The sequence below is a fragment of the Cololabis saira genome, chromosome 22 (assembly GCF_033807715.1).
Source record: "Cololabis saira isolate AMF1-May2022 chromosome 22, fColSai1.1, whole genome shotgun sequence".
NCBI lineage: Eukaryota > Metazoa > Chordata > Actinopteri > Beloniformes > Belonidae > Cololabis > Cololabis saira.
In genome coordinates this window covers 20,930,802-20,947,913 of record NC_084608.1, presented here as the reverse complement: position 1 = coordinate 20,947,913, position 17,112 = coordinate 20,930,802, and the positions used below count along the sequence as shown (strand labels likewise).

General features: G+C 42.0%; 1 protein-coding gene across 1 annotated transcript; it reads right to left on the bottom strand.

Annotated features, from left to right (window-relative positions):
- Positions 1-4,152: 4,152 nt before the first annotated feature.
- Positions 4,153-16,293, bottom strand: dync2i1 (dynein 2 intermediate chain 1). The gene is made up of 22 exons (XM_061713119.1): positions 16,174-16,293; positions 15,955-16,008; positions 15,199-15,841; positions 15,079-15,122; positions 14,676-14,951; positions 11,907-11,957; positions 11,424-11,655; positions 11,159-11,255; positions 10,939-11,068; positions 10,724-10,835; positions 10,547-10,641; positions 10,304-10,433; positions 9,998-10,170; positions 8,168-8,330; positions 7,728-7,841; positions 7,557-7,618; positions 6,673-6,724; positions 6,512-6,572; positions 6,094-6,193; positions 5,883-6,014; positions 5,408-5,631; positions 4,153-5,314 (listed from the first exon to the last, which is right to left on the bottom strand). Exons 1-22 carry the CDS (start codon positions 16,186-16,188, stop codon positions 5,143-5,145), a joined length of 3,132 nt encoding a protein of 1,043 aa, XP_061569103.1. The 5' UTR covers positions 16,189-16,293; the 3' UTR covers positions 4,153-5,142.
- Positions 16,294-17,112: the final 819 nt, after the last annotated feature.

The following is a 17,112-nucleotide window of genomic DNA, read 5'->3' as shown; positions in this document are numbered from 1 at the left end:
TGTTTATAACACAAAGGGGGGGGGGGGTCTTTTCAGTTTACTAATTTATAATATTTTCATAACATGTTTATAAAACAAAGGGGGGGGGGGTCTTTTCAGTTATTTACTAATTTATAATATTTTCATAACATGTTTATAACACAAGGGGGGGTCTTTTCAGTTATTTACTAATTTATAATATTTTCATAACATGTTTATAACACAAAGGGGGGGGGGGTCTATTCAGTTATTTACTAATTTAAAATATTTTCATAACATGTTTATAACACAAAGGGGGGGTCTTTTCAGTTATTTACTAATTTATAATATTTTCATAACATGTTTATAACACAAAGGGGGGGGGTCTTTTCAGTTATTTACTAATTTATAATATTTTCACAACATGTTTATAACACAAAGGGGGGGGGGTCTTTTCAGTTTTTTACTAATTTATAACACATTTATTACATGTTTATAACACAAAGGGGGGGTCTTTTCAGTTATTTACTAATTTATAACACATTTATTACATGTTTATAACACAAAGGGGGGGTCTTTTCAGTTATTTACTAATTTATTACACATTTATTACATGTTTATTACACAAAGGGGGGTCTTTTCAGTTATTTACTAATTTATAACACATTTATTACATGTTTATAACACAAAGGGGGGGGGGTCTTTTCAGTTATTTACTAATTTAAAATATTTTCATAACATGTTTATAACACAAAGGGGGGGGGGTCTTTTCAGTTATTTACTAATGTATAATATTTTCATAACATGTTTATAACACAAAGGGGGGGTCTTTTCAGTTATTTACTAATTTATAACACATTTATTACATGTTTATAACACAAAGTGGGGGGTCTTTTCAGTTATTTACTAATTTAAAATATTTGCATAACATGTTTATAACACAAAGGGGGGGGGGGGTCTTTTCAGTTATTTACTAATTTATAATATTTTCATAACATGTTTATAACACAAAGGGGGGGTCTTTTCAGTTATTTACTAATTCATAATATTTTCATAACATGTTTATAACACAGAGGGGGGGGGGGGGTTCAGTTATTTACTAATTTATAATATTTTCATAACATGTTTATAACACAAAGGGGGGGGGGTCTTTTCAGTTTTTTACTAATTTATAACACATTTATTACATTTTTATTACACAAAGGGGGGGGTCTTTTCAGTTATTTACTAATTTATAATATTTTCATAACATGTTTATAACACAAAGGGGGGGTCTTTTCAGTTATTTACTAATTTATAATATTTTCATAACATGTTTATAACACAAAGGGGGGGTCTTTTCAGTTATTTACTCCATCCATCCATCCATTGTCCACCGCATTATCCGAGTCCGGGTCGCGGGGGCAGCAGTCGGAGCAGGGATCCCCAGACTTCCCTCTCCCCGGACACTTCCTACAGCTCTTCCGGGGGGACCCCAAGGCGTTCCCAGGCCAGCCGAGTGACGTAGTCACTCCAGCGTGTCCTGGGTCTTCCCCGGGGCCTCCTCCCGGTGGGACATGCCCGGAACACCTCACGAGGGAGGCGTCCAGGGGGCATCCTATACAGGTGCCCGAGCCACCTCAGCTGGCTCCTCTCGATGTGGAGGAGCAGCGGCTCTACTCCGAGCTCCTCCCGGGTGACAGAGCTCCTCACCCTATCTCTAAGGGAGCGCCCCGCCACCCTGCGGAGGAAACTCATCTCGGCCGCTTGTATCCGGGATCCCGTTCTTTCGGTCATGACCCAGAGTTCATGACCATAGGTGAGGGTGGGAACGTAGATCGACCGGTAAATCGAGAGCTTTGCCTTTCGGCTCAGCTCCTTCTTCACCACGACGGACCGATACAATGACCACATTACTGCGGCTGCCGCACCGATCCGCCTGTCGATCTCGCGCTCCGTTCTCCCCTCACTCGTGAACAAGACCCCAAGATACTTAAACTCCTCCACCTGAGGCAGGAACTCTCCCCCGACCTGGAGGGTGCAAGCCACCTAGTTCCGGTCGAGAACCATGGCCTCAGACTTAGAGGTGCTGATTCTCATCCCAGCTGCTTCACACTCGGCTGCAAACCACCCCAGTGCATGCTGAAGGTCCTGGCTCGAGGGAGCCAACAAGACCACATCATCTGCAAAAAGCAGAGATGAAATCAAGTGGCTCCCGAACCGTACCCCCTCCGGCACTTGGCTGCGCCTAGAAATTTTGTCCATAAAAATAATGAACAGAACCACTGACAAAGGGCAGCCCTGCCGGAGTCCAACACGCACCGGGAACAGGTCTGACTTACTGCCGGCAATGCGAACCAAGCTCCTGCTCCGGTCATACAGGGACCGTACAGCCCTCAGCAGAGGGCCTCCGACCCCATACTCTCGGAGCACCCCCCACAGGATGCCACGTGGGACACGGTCGAAAGCCTTCTCCAAGTCCACAAAACACATGTGGACTGGTTGGGCAAACTCCCATGCGCCCTCGGGCACCCTGCGGAGGGTGTAGAGCTGGTCCAGCGTTCCACGGCCAGGGCGAAAACCGCATTGTTCCTCTTGAATCCGAGGTTCGACTATCGGCCGAATTCTCCTCTCCAGCACCCTGGAATAGACTTTCCCCGGGAGGCTGAGGAGTGTGATTCCCCGGTAGTTGGAACACACCCTCCGGTCCCCCTTTTTGAAGAGAGGAACCACCACCCCGGTCTGCCAGTCCAGAGGCACTGTCCCCGACTGCCACACGATGCTGCAGAGGCGTGTCAGCCACGACAGCCCCACAACATCCAGAGACTTGAGGTACTCAGGGCGGATCTCATCCACCCCCGGTGCCTTGCCACTGAGGAGCTTTCGAACTACCTCAGTGACTTCAGCTTGGGTGATGAATGAATCAACCTCTGAATCCTCAGCCTCTGCTTCCTCGACGGAAGGCGTGTCAGCGGGATTGAGGAGATCCTCGAAGTATTCCTTCCACCGCCCGACGATGTCCCCAGTCGAGGTCAACAGCTCCCCTCCTCCACTGTAAACAGTGTTGGCGGAGCACTGCTTCCCCCTCCTGAGGCGCCGGATGGTTTGCCAGAATTTCCTCGAGGCCGACCGGTAGTCCTCCTCCATGGCCTCCCCGAACTTTTCCCAGACCCGAGTTTTTGCTTCCGCGACCGCCCGGGCTGCAGTCTGCTTGGCCTGCCGGTACCCGTCAGCTGCCTCGGGAGTCCGCCGAGCTAGCCAGGCTCGGTAGGACTCCTTCTTCAGCTTGACGGCATCCCTTACTTCCGGTGTCCACCACCGGGTTCGGGGATTGCCGCCGCGACAGGCGCCGGAGACCTTACGGCCGCAGCTCCGGACGGCCGCGTCAACAATGGAAGTGGAGAACATGGTCCATTCGGACTCAATGTCTCCGGCCTCCCTCGGAATCCGGTCAAAGCTCTCCCGGAGGTGGGAGTTGAAGACCTCCCTGACAGGGAGCAACTTTGAGCTATTTCCTACGTTAAAGGAGCTTGAGGCTCCTTTTAAGAAATGAGACTCTCTAGCGCCACCCTTCACCACGACGGCCGTTGGGGGTACTGCAGCCAACAGTGAAGCCGGCACGGGAGAACGGGGAGAACACACATGCAGCGTCATGTGACGTCACATCCGCAGGACAGCGCGGGAAATTCGGGACCGAATTGCAGCACATTTTGCAGCACACAGCCTGTTCAAGGCAACGGAGAGATACACTAGAGGAATCATTCTTTTGGGTTTGGAACGCTTCATCTGACATTATTACTAGAAAACTTAAAATGTATATGGATTTTTTTCATAAATCCTGCCACAATCCGGCCTCAAGCTCCTTTAAAATGCATGATTATTTTTGAATTCTATGACGTTTAAAATGTGTACGTTTGGTCTGAAAGACAGTGTAAGAAAGTGTAAACTGTGCCTTACCTGTGGGCTTTCGGGTGGGAAATACTTCTGGATGCAGTAATGTGTTTCCAGATAATGTAATATACATAATTACAGATAATTCGGCTAAAAGCATGAAACAAGCACAAAGTGATAACAGTTTACTAACTGCGCCTGAGAGTTCTGCGTTGCTGCTCCGGGTTGTTTTTTTTTTTTTTTTTTTTTTTTTTTATTATTGAAAGACAAGATGCAAACAGCACAATACAACCGCCAGGGGGAGACATACATTCATCGGCGGAAAATCAGGACACAATGAAACAATGAACTACAAAAATATATTGAAAAGGCGTGGCCTACGCACGTACTGCGCGCGCCGCCGCGTACCCTACGCCGTGAGCTCTGCGTCGGTGTTACGCTGACCATAAATCAGCCTTTGGTTACCTCCATGACTGCAGGTTGCGGATCTTTTCTCTGCTGAAGACTTAAATTTGACTCAAAATGTTATTTGTAAAACCATGTCCCAATTAAAACCAAGAATGTGTAATTTAGCAGTATTTCTTTCTTGATACACTTATACAGAATTCTTTAAACATGCTGTGTAGTGGTGATCTTAAATTAAAACTCAAAACTGGCAGTTTTGTCATGCCAGACGATAAGCCTGAAGAAAAAAAATAATTTGGATAATATAACAAAGACAAATTAAAATGTTTTAAAAAGCTATATTAAATATGTGTTTGTTGGCTGGTAATTTCCATCTCTTGTGTCAGTATTTTTACAGTCTTGATTCATGGTGGTTACACATATTGTTGTTGTACTCCGTTCAGGCATGTGGCTTTGGATAAACCAGATAATGAGGATCTTAATTTTTAGGGGTCATCATAGTCAACTATGTCTTTCAAGTTCATGTGTGAAATTAGCAAACTATCAAATAACATCGAACAGATCATTTATTTTATTGTATAAACCCCAAAGTTGTTACCATTGCACAAATATTTTATATAGTTAGAAAGTAGAAATATTTGTATCAACATAAATGTACATTCCTTTAAAAAAAAATTAATTGTTCCCTTTAGAGGATCTTTGGTATATCTATTGATAATTTTCTATCCATGTGTGATCATCAATTTAAGAAATATATATCACATTTATTTATAAGTATACAAAGTGACTGTCATAGAAATATAACAGTATAAATTGAACTTTATGCCCAGATGTAAAAACAAAAAAAAAAAACAGAAAAACCATGGAACAAGCATGGATCATCACCAGTGCAAATTTTGATGCAGCGTTTCAAAAGGCTTCAGTCATTAAACTCTCAAGCTTTTCCTCCTCTGCAGAGCTGGACACAGTGAAACTTCCCGTAAAATATTGTAGCTCTGTTTTTCCTGACTCATGCGCCAAGGCTACTCCTGAATATGTGCTTTGTTGATCAGCGTCTCCAAACACAGCCATCGCCGTCACCCTAAAAACAGAAAGCACACAACAGGTAATATCACATAAAAACAAAAGTATGAAATGAGTCACCAATTCATTACTTGTGTCTGTCTATTGTTACCTATCAGCATTCATTTTTTCTGTGACCACGGGCTGTGTGTCATTTTTCAAGAGGTCCCATATGTGGAGATTTGAGGCAGCATCCAGCACACAGAAGACCGTCATCCTGGTCTGAGTCCACTGCAGTGAGACCACAGGTTCACCAGCTGTGCTGCTCTTCCACTCAGCAACAGGCTGCTCACGGCTGACTGCATGCAGCCTGATGCTGCCGTCCCCACAGCCCACCTCCAATGAAAGAGACAAAGAAGACTGAACAAAGTGCTACACACACTTTTGATGCCAGGTTATGACTCTGGAATGGATCATGCTGAGGAAAAAGATTATTTACTTTGCATCTCAGTTTTATATATTATACTAGATGTTGAGTTATAGCTACTGGCAGGCTACTACTTTCCCCTTATTTTCAGTCTTTTCACTGAATGTTTTACCAAACTCATGCTGAAGATATATTTAATTGAAAATAGCATTCCTCCTACCAGGAACAAGTGTGGTCTGAAGGGAGAGAAGTCGATGGAGGTGACATCAACAGGCAGCACTTCAGTCTCCTGAAACCTGTAGAACTTCGGTAGAGCCTTTACACCATGACTTGTTCCATGGTTGACCACACCCTGGACAGAATTTACATCATTGCTCTGTCAGACATTTAAACGGGGGAAGTATTTTGTGATTTGGATTAATTATGCTCACCATATTGGTTCCAATAAAAAAGTGATTGGAGTTTGATGGTAGGAATTTCAAAAGCTGTGTCTGTAATGATCCTGTTTTCATAGCATCTCTGCACTTTACCCTTAGAGATGGAGGAGGAGTGGGCAAAGAAATGCAAAAAAGCAGAGTCAGAGGTTATTCCACTCTCATCCAAAAAAAAAAAAAACTGCAAAAGGGGTCACAGCACTCGATCGCACTCCTGCTACTTCTATTGCAAGCACGTTATTCTACATATGTTCCCAGGAGATCTTAAGGTGTCAAAACAAGTGGAATTTTAGGAACTGGGTTGCATTACCACATCCTAGCAGCTGTGACCCACTGGGAAAAGATATTGTGGGGTATTTTGAGACTAAAGGCTGGCAGTAACAGAAGACCATCATCCGATATACATCAATCTCACCTCTCAGCAGTGAGCAGGGAAGAGCTATGAAGCAGCTTAACTTTGCCCCCAGGCCGGAGACCTGCAAAACAGAAACATTTTAAAAGGGTGACGGCTGCAGCATGTGTGTGTGAATATGAGTATATTTCTGGAAAAAGTGCTCGATAACGTGACCTTTTTACCTAGATCTGTTGTGGATCCTGCCTCGTTGCTTTTTGGTAGTTCTAGCACCACCTAAAGGAGACAGCAGGTAGAACAGGAGTCCTTCAATATGTATCAAGTGGATGGAGAAATTAGACTTGCCATTCTGAGCTTTAGAAATATCAAATCGTAAGTGATATTAATGTACCTTTTGAAATTGTGATTAGATTGAGCTTAGATGACATTGGCATGTTTTTTTTTTAAATCTTTTATTTTCCCTGTAGACACAGTTTTTTCCATAATCTCTATTTGGTCTGCTGTGCTTTTGAGAAGCTGAAAGTTCAATCCCAAACACTAAGGCATACATACAGAATTTTTTAATATACATTTGACTAAGTGCCTGTAGAAAATACTTACTTATTTAATAATGTGATAACACATTACTCCAAGAAACAAATCATACAAAAAATAAACAGTTCCAACGATAATGTGCATTACTGCAAGTGTGACTGCTTCCAGTTCAAACTTGTGCCATGTTGAATTGAAAGCATATATGCTATCAGACTGTTTTCACTGAAAAGCCCAAGGTTGCTCATTCATACATGACAGACATGCTCATCTGCTGTCAAAGTAAAGTAAAGTGGTGCATGTCTGAAAGAGGCTCGAGCAATGGAGCGTGTTAATGATATTCCTGGGAAGTGTAACCAAATCTGAAAACATCTTTGTTGTGTCTGTGTTTTCAGAACTTACTATAGCAACTCCAAGTCAGTTTTCTTTTTTAATCTAGAAACGTGTAGCAAGGCAATGCCATTTTAAAATACCTAACTGCCATTATGAGCTATAGCCCCCTCCTACGGTTCTCTTAGGAACCAACTCTTTAAAAACAGGCCTCAGAGATTGAAAAAACCCTTGTTGCTGAACCTACCCAGAAATTTAACACCCCGCTCTCATCCAGAGAAGCCAGCTGGAACGACAATCCTGATGACTCTGAATTATCAAAAAACAATTAAATATGAAGTTCAAAATTGAATGACAAAAAGATGTGAAACATTTATCATCTAAAAAAAAAAATGTCAACATGATAATTATTTCAAACCTTCTTCAGATGTTAAAAGTGGAAACCCTGGCCCCAACCCTCCTGCAACCGTGGAGGGAACAACTTGTACAGAGGTTACAGATGAGAGATGGCCCGAGCTGGTCATGATTGCATCTGTGTTGACAGGATGACACAAAAGACGATGAAGTACACGCTCACTGTGTACAATTAATAAGGTTGTTTACCACTTACAGCTTGCTGACACTCATTTTTTGGGGAATGGAGTGCATAACTGTCTTGTGGGAAATGTAAAAGGGGTTTCATGCTCCAAATTAAAAATGTCCTCAATATGTGTTTGGTAAAATCACATGTTGCAAAAAGAAGGGGACAATTATATATTTCTCCGGAACAATTGCTTTTTTTCTATCAGGATGAAACATAAATAAGAAGACTGAATAAAATAGTGGATATAGTGAAGATGAAAATGTCTGCTAACACACCAGTGGAGAAGGTAGGCTGTCTTAAGGTCCATTCAGCATCTCCTATCTTCAGGTTGTTATGGTTACTAGCCTGCTCCATCAGGTCCCACAGCACCACAGAGCCAACTGATGTCCCTGCAAACACCAGCGTGCCCCTTCCAGGACTGAAACAGCAAGACTGGACCTGAAAAAAAGGACATTGTGAGGGGTTAGTGTTGCGGCTATCAGAAACTGATTTAACACGGTTCCTCTGTGATTTCCTCTGGAGCCAAGACCACATATGGCATCAGTGGATTCTGCACTTTTCAGTTTAGATGGGTTTGATATTGTGTGTTTGGCAGATGGTCAGAAACCCTTCCATCGACGGGAAAACATTTAGTCAGTTCATCCAGAAAACCATAGTCTCGTTTTAGGGGGAACAGAGGACCAAGCCATTCTGTCTGTAGGGTCTTCCTCCAGCTGCTCATGGAGGTCCCCGACCACCTTCAGGCCAGTTAAAGAACATTATCAGTACAGTGAGATTTGGGCCAGCCCAAGGGCCTCGGGCCAGCTGGCTCTGCCCAGTACACATCAAAGGAAGCACCCAAGAGGCTCGTCGGATCTCCTCTCCTACCACTTGGCATACATTACGCACCCCGGGCATTGCAGGTGACATTTCTTTGGATCTTCTGCCCAGACCCATCTGCCTGTGAAGACTATGCCAGAAGTATTTAGGTCCAGATAAACTACCTCTTAGAATCATCTGACCACGAGAAAATATTGCAACACAAAAGTCTCTTTGAACCCTAGCTTTACTGGCTTCAATTTAATTTTGAATACATTTTTAAACTGTCATTCCGTTTGAGCCAGATCTACATGCTGCTTCTCTTCGCTGACTCGGAGATTGTTTTAACTAGCCGGCATAAGGTCTCGTCATGGTGCCCGAGTTCTTTCAACACTGATGGTGGAAGACACCATACTTCTTCTGTATCCCGCTTCCATGGGAAACACTGGGATATACTTTGCTGTTTTCTAGAAGTCCCTCCATGGGACTGTGAGCTCCAGGATGTAGGCTGTCTTCAGTGCCGTGTAGCATAGGACCAAATCTGGCCTACGGTTGATGGAGGGAATTTCAATTGGGAAGAGTGTCTGCGGGCCCATGTCCACCACATTCTCCAGCCCTGGGCTAAGTCATGGTGTCTTTGTGCCGCCGATCTCTCTGCTCTCTCTGCTCTCTGTGCTCATCTTCCCAATCTCTTCTTTTTAGAAAGTGGTTGTGCCCCCAGGTGCATCTCCCCTATGTAAGGCTGGGTTTGCAGGCTGTTAAGATGTGTTTCAGAGTTACTGGAGCTGGGCAGAGGGATCTTCATCATAACACTAAAGGAAATGATGTGATGGAGCACATCATCCATTGCTCTTACAACCTCCTTTTGATGCCACACCTAATTAATTAAGTATCCTTATCTGTGATGCTGTGGCCCTCAGCCAAGTTGATTCATTTGCAGCCAGGGAAAGCCCTCAATTTCCCTGGTGGACATGTCCCACCACTATATATCTTTTATGCCTGGAATGGTATATGCAGCTCAGTCCAGTAACTAACATTTTTCATAAAAGCTGATGTTGCTTAAACCCCTCTGAGATCCAGAGTCACTTTTTCATATGAAAACTGACGGCTCAGTCCATCTTCATCATAAGTGGTAATGAACTACGTAAATGGTAAGTGGCCACATTGTCCAGCGTGTCCAAATTACTGTTTTCCTTGGCAAGGTCAAAATATTACCACTATGGAAAAGAAAAGTGGCTCTGTTGAGTACATTTGACTTTTTCAGTATAACCAACTTGCTCTGACTAAAAATAAACTAGTTACTGTACCTCAGACTCATAGACAAGAATCTTCTGAGGTCTGGACGGTTCCCAGATGTTCCAGATGCAGATGATGGAATAGCTGTCAAGCCGCACAGAGCTGGCTTTGATTGTGGGCATGTGGACTGACAACATGATGTGTTTTTGAACCTTGGAGAAGTGCACCGTGCTGATTTGTCGCCCTGCAGTTGACAAATAAAAAGTCACTGTCCCATGCAAGGACATAACATCCATCCTCTTGATGTGTTCCTAAAATTAACAGCCATCTAAATACTAATGGGAATACAGCTGGGATAAGAGTACAAGAGTGAGTACCATAAAGAAAAGCCAACTTAGTGTTGAGCTGTAAACTTCCACTGCTGAAAGTCAGGGATTCTGTTTGAGTATTCAGATTTCTTAGGGATTTTCTCTCAGCTTGATCCTCCTCCAGCAGCACAATCATGACCTTCGTTTGGACACAAAAAAAGAAAAGTCACCAGTGACAAAAAGGTCCTCATCCAGGACGTTAAGATTTGCAATTAATTGTGTGTGTAAAAATGATTTGTCCCATTTCAAAACCTGTGATGCTCTGTGCAGAAAAGATGTCAGACGCTGTGAATCAAAGTTTATATCATTTCTGGTTTCATCTTGTGGTCCCTGAGAGAGGTTTGGATCTGCCAGACAAGAGAAATATAGTTACTAAACTCAATATCTGCTGACTAAACTGATCAGAGAGTTATCGTGATGTTTTCTTACCTCCACAGGCTCCACTGTGTTGCGGGGGATGCTGAGTCCACTTCTCACACATCTCTGTTTCTTCTGTTTGGACGTCTCGGTCGGCATTATCTTCGTTACATTGAACGTATGCCTAACAGGGAAGATGCTCTAAATGTAAACGTGCATATATTCTCATGTATTTTGGCTCAGGTATATGTTTAAAGAGAGCAAAAAAGAAAGAAATGAAGTCTGACCTGTTTGGTGTTTGCATTTCCAAAGTTTCTAATGTACATTTCATATTCACTGACAGGCGGCAGGTCCAAGAGGGAGTATGTCACAGAGACATCCAGATCAATTAAACGAAGCAACTCTGCGCCTCGCTTCCTGTAGTCAGACAAATATGCATTTGTGGCACAATGAAACACAGTGTCAGACTGAATGAGCGTGTTGTAAGTATACTGCAAGTTAACCTACTTCTGTTTAGTGGCAACTTTCATGCTGACCTCCCGTTGCTTTGCAGCCACAAAATCCATGAATTTTCCGCGCGTGGAGACTTTGCTCTTTTCAGAGTCTGCAAACAAAGTGATGATGCTTTTTATCTATTGTAGCTGAAAAAAACAACAACTCTGGAATTAACTAACGTGTACCTGCCAGTTAAAAAAAATGTGGTTACATAACGTCCTTCAGTGAAAACAAGAATTATTTGTACATAAAAAAAAAATAAAAAAGAAGAAGCAACCTTTGGACAATTTGGGCATTTCATCTTCCTCTCTGCTCATATTCTGTCTTGACTGAGCTGTTCCGGCTCTCTCGTTCTCTTCAGCCATAGCTCGCTGGATTGCTTCGATCTCCTTCCTCTGTTGGACTGTGAGCTCCTCCTTATCATCGACCACCTCTGGATGCAGTGGTTCCTTGTCGTCCTCTCCTTCATCTGCCCTCTCATCCATCTCCTCAAAATCTTCTTCATAATCCTGAGTGGAGCGAAATCCCATCCTTTGGTCAACATTTATAGCAAGTATGACACCAAACTGAACATACAGTCGAGATGAGAGCAAATTTCACAGCTTCAGCTTTGACTACTCACCAGTTTCTTAGTATGTTAAACGATTAAAGAATGCAAAAATAAAACAAATGAGTAAATGTTAAAAACAAATATATGAACAAAATAAAAAATGCAAAAAAACATAGAATTAAATACTGTGCTATGCTTCTACATTGTTACCTCAAAATCATCTTCATATTCTTGTTCTGCCAAATCTTCATCATTACCAGCCTGTAGAGGTGAATAAAATGCACAATTTATATTTTTGCATTTTTTAGTCTCTTTGTTTGTGTTTTAAACCAGATGTATCTCTGAATTGGCCTGTTTGTGTTCATTTTGATCTCTTTCTCATAATCCAAAGTTCATAGTGTCTATGTTTACGATAGTTTTTAAAGATTCTTTTGGTATCAGACACATCTGTCAAAACATACCTGACATGTTTCGACTGCAAATTTCTGTCGTCATCAAGACGGATCATGTTATTTACAGTTTTTCTCTATTGCCAAAACACAAAACCCAGTACTCTAAACCAAATGACCAGTTGCCTAAACACATTTAGTAAAACTACCCCCCTTTTGCCACAACCACAAACACAATTCACCTGTAGACACTGTTCACAAAACCCATCCCCTTCTTCTCAAAACTCTAAACACATTTTACCGAGCTAAAACACATTTTGCATATAACTCTGCTCCAATATGCATTGTGAAGCTCATGTGATGCAAAATGCTACCCACAATCAGCAAAACTTGAACACAATGAACATACCTGGTTTCAATCAGTAAACACAACGACTCATAATTGAAAACACCTATTGCAAATGATGTGACCACACCTATATAAGTCAGTGCAGTTAGCTGAAGGCTCAAAAACAAAAATGGATGATCAAGACAGAAGAAGAGGAGTTCGTGTCAGAGGAGGGAGAGGAGCAGGTCGAGGAGGGAGAGGAGCAGGTCGAGGAGGGAGAGGAGCAGGTCGAGGAGGGAGAGGAGCAGGTCGAGGAGGGAGAGGAGCAGGCCGAGGAGGGAGAGGAGCAGGCCGAGGAGCAGGCCAAAGATGACAAAAAGCAGTCCAAAGAGGAGCAGGCCAAGGAGGGAGAGGAGAAGGATGTGTGTCTGCCACCCTACTCTCCGTTCCTAAACCCAATAGAGGAGTTCTTCTCATCATGGCGGTGGAAGGTCTATGACCGGCAACCTTACACCAGAGAGAACCTTCTCAGGGCTATGGACCTGGCCTGTGATGATGTGGCTGTGGAGGCGTTCCAAGGCTGGGTGCGGCATGCCAGGGCATTCTTCCCACGTTGTTTGGCTATGGACAATATTGCCTGTGACGTTGATGAGGTCCTGGGGCCCGACCCAGCCCTACGTGATGACGCCCCATGATTTTGGTGTCAACATACAACATACTGTGTCCATTTTCAAACGTACTGTAATGAAAGAAATCGCACCCTGAACATTGTGTTCTCAATTGTTACTTTACTGTATCTATTGTGTGTAATGGATCCTCTATGGAGTTTACAGTACTCATTTTTGCATTGAGTTGTGATATTACTGCATTTTCTGCATTATGTAACTATTCCCATGAAATGCACAAATCTATAGTTAATGCCGAAAACATATTTGAGAATAAATAAGGGTTGCTCAAATGCATCCTGGCAGTTGTGAAACTGTAAAAAGAACAGTCTCACAGTGTGAAAATTGTGTTTTCAATTTTTTTGGTAATGTGGTTAATGATGCTCAGTAGTGTTTACATTTCTGCAAGCCTTGAGTGGTATTTTGGTGTCAGTGTTTGCTTTTGAGCATATGAGCATCTGTTTTGGTGTGATGGGTTGGTTTTTGAGCATGTGAGCATCTGTTTTGGTGTGATGGGTTGGTTTTTGAGCATATGAGCAACTGTTTTGGTGTGATGGGTTGGTTTTGAAAAGAAACTGTGAGGTTTAGTGTACGTAGCTTTAGAAAAGTGTTTTGTGTTTAGAGTTTTGTGAAAAGTGAGGGCAGTATCGTGAAATGTGTTTAAGCAATAGAGAAAAACTGTAAAGTCTTCTCCGTGTAGTGGTGACCTTTTGTCTCTTTTGACATTTTGTGCATTCTAAAAATGTTTTTTTTTTATCTATTTTTGCATCTTTTTGTACGCAGTTTTTAACAACTTTCCTCTCTTTTTATATATTTTATAACTTTTTTGTTTGAAATTCAGTGGGACTCTTGCTTACTGTTCCTTGATTTACAAAGCCTCAAACATGGAGAGATCTTATTTTTGTTTATATGTTCCAATAAATATTCCCTTTTCTTAATCATGTTTATTTGTAGAATTAAAGTACTGTGTCTTTATAATAGTTGCATAGACATAACAGTAACTAGACTTAAATAGCTAACTGCAATGATTTATATAACATTTAGTTGTCAAAAAGGTGTTGATGGCAGCTCAATTTGGCCACATGAAAACGTAATAGAGACTTCAAACATTCTCTGGACAAAGGCCCATCCAAAAGTCCATCCATGACAGACAGCATGTGGCCTAAAGACCCCCAGATGCAAATAGAAAAACCTTCATCTGTAAACCTTTTTTAGATTGTTGCATTACAAACTAAACAAAATAGGTAGCTTTCATGCAAGCACCAAAAAGGCCACCAGCGTTATTAAATCCTCAGTGCAAACAGTTAGCATATCTTCCTGGTGTCCCATTTGTTATAAAATTGAACAAAAAATAGCATTTCACAAAATAAACTAAAAGTTTCTAAACAGCACGTTTTTTTTTTTGTAAGATGAGCATCTTACGGGCTCCTCTGAGTCTCCGTCATCTTTCACATCACTTGTCCACCGCTTAGAAACCACTTCAACTTCCTTGATTGTGAAAGTTGAAAGTGGAATAAAAAAACATAGGAAAGTCTTAAGGAATAATTCAGTGCTCTGATGACAAAAAAACCACAAAGATATTGAAATGTAGCCTGACCTCTGATTCTGCCTCCTTCTCTGACTCACGTCTGTCACTTTTGTCAGATGAAGATTTCTTGGAGCTCGGATCTCTGTGATTTCTTTCTATATCTTCTTCTCTGTGCCTTCTCTCTTTGTGTCTTCTCTCTGCTTCCTCTTCTTCTGTTTTCCGTCTCTCCCTGTGTTTACTCCTTTCTGCTTGGTCTCGGTCACTATGGGAACGTCTGACCTCTTCACCTGATGCGTTCAAGTCCCGAGGCTTCCTGGACTCACTCTCATGCTTCAGTTTCTCATCCTAAATATAAGAACACAACCACAACAGGGAGAGCATGAGCAAATGATTCACACAAAAGTACATATGAATAATTAAGAAAAAAAAACAAATACATTATTTCATAATGAATAGTATTGCAGAAACGTACATGATGTCCTCTTTCTTTATGTCTCCTATGTTCTTCTTTATAGTCTAAAACAGAAAAGAGAAAGGTTTCTTTCACATGGACCTCTTTAAGCGGAGAACAGACCAGTCTAAGTGTACACACCCCTGTCCTCTTGCCGCTCTGAATGTTTTCTGTATCCATGTCTCTCTTCAGTTTCTTTAGCCCTCCTCATGCCATCATGGTCACTTCTGCGTCGCCGATCTCTCTGCTCTCTGTGCTCATCTTCAGGATCTCTTCTTTTAACCCTACTTTCCTCATGCCTTCTTCTCTCACTCCTGTGCTCTTGATCCCGTTCCTCTCTTCTTCTTTCCTTATCCCTGTCTTGTTTCCCTTTGTCCCTGTCATCCTCATGGTGTCTCTCCCTATCCCCTACCTTCCCTTTCTCCCTGTCTTTGTGTCTATCCGTGTCTCTTTCCCTTTCAGGTTTTTCTTCTCTTTCTCGTCGCCTCTCCCTGTGTTCTCTGTCATCATCTGCCAACCTTCTCCTCTCTCTGTCCCTCTCATCTCTTCTATCCCTGTCCTTGTCACCTCTCCGGTCTTGTGAGCCCTCTTTTCTTCGCTCTGCATGCCTGTCTTTTTTGTCTTCATTTCTTGTCTCTCTGGTCCTCTCTCTTTCCCTGTTCTTTTCTCTCTCTTGCCTGGACCCCTCCGGGTCTCTATAACGCCTCTCTGTAGATTCTCCAGCACGCCGCCTTTTCTCACTGTCATCCTTTCTTCTGGAGTAGTCTTCTCCTTGGGCTTTCTCCTAAAAGATTAAATAAGTTGGTTACTATTGCATGACTACAGTTGTCTAAAACACCTAGGGTATGTATCTTAAATTCAGCTGCAGCTGTGCTTTCTTAGCTCTCAATAACTTACCCTCATGCATCTTCGTAGTTCAGCAGGTTTCCACGTGTCTTCCTTGGATACTTTCTATAGAAACATAATGTCTAGTTTAACTTGCAAAAACAAAATTGGTCTAAATAGCAAAGTTGATGTACGCATATCAACAAATCAGCGTCTGCAGTCTAAAATAGCCTCGACGAAACATACCAACGCTGTGACAAACTAATAGTAATAAAAACATCAGTCACTCACCTTCTCACTGTACATGTTTCATCAGTTTTTATGTTTTTGTAACCGTTTTAATCGCCGAAATGTTGCTCATTATTTTGCACAGTTATTTTGTAAAGACGCCGCCATGACGGTATATGTCCAGTACGCATGCGCAGTCTATTGAAACCATGGAGAACGCGTCACTTCGGCTTGACAACAGGCCTATTAATCAACACCAGAGGAATCGCTGGAGTCAACAGTCAGTTGCTATGACAGCGGTAAAAGTCTTACCATTAAAATGGTATTTTCGACAAAAAACCTTTGAGGGTCGCAAATAAGTCCGCTAAAACAACTTTTGTTATTTCTTGTTTTATTTTGAATCATTCCTCATTCCTTAATTTTACAGATTATGAGTTTGAGGTAAACATCCCGAAGCGATTTCTCGGTGCTCTTCGTTTCCCACATTTTTTCCCACAGGATTTGAGCATGAGCAGCAAAATATACATGAGCTTTTTTCTTTTTCTTTTTCTTTTCTTTTCTTTTTTATTCTATGGCTTATGGTTGTTTGATTGTAATAATGTTGTTCCCAGTCTACTCTTACCTTTAAAAGGCTAATAAACGAAATAATGTGTAAAATACTGTACAAAGGTCTTTATTGAAATTATGATATATGTGGATTTTTTTTCCTCTTGTAAGATGCAGATGGAAAATGTACTATAAATGAAAACAGCCTGGTTTACTTTTCTTTCTTTTTTTAATAATCAGCATAGGTCATAGAAAACACTGCATCCTACTGCAAATTAATAAAAATTACATAAAAATGGTCAGTACAAAATTACTTTGCATACGTTTTGTCCATTTTGTGTGTCTGTGATCCTTTGGCACGGATCAGTTGGCTTTTATTTATACTGCATACTATATATAAAAAATTATCCCTTTTGTAGCCGTTCTGTCTTCAAGGTTAATATGTATTTCTTGTTG

What these genes read in the sequence shown, in the direction of transcription:
- dync2i1 (XM_061713119.1), bottom strand. An exon ending in AGAAGGAGGCAGAATCAGAG is followed by an intron (nt 11,958 to 14,675) that starts GTCAGGCTACAT and finishes TCACCTCTACAG; the next exon opens with GCTGGTAATGATGAAGATTT. An exon ending in GCGGGGTGTTAAATTTCTGG is followed by an intron (nt 6,725 to 7,556) that starts GTAGGTTCAGCA and finishes TGTCTCCTTTAG; the next exon opens with GTGGTGCTAGAACTACCAAA.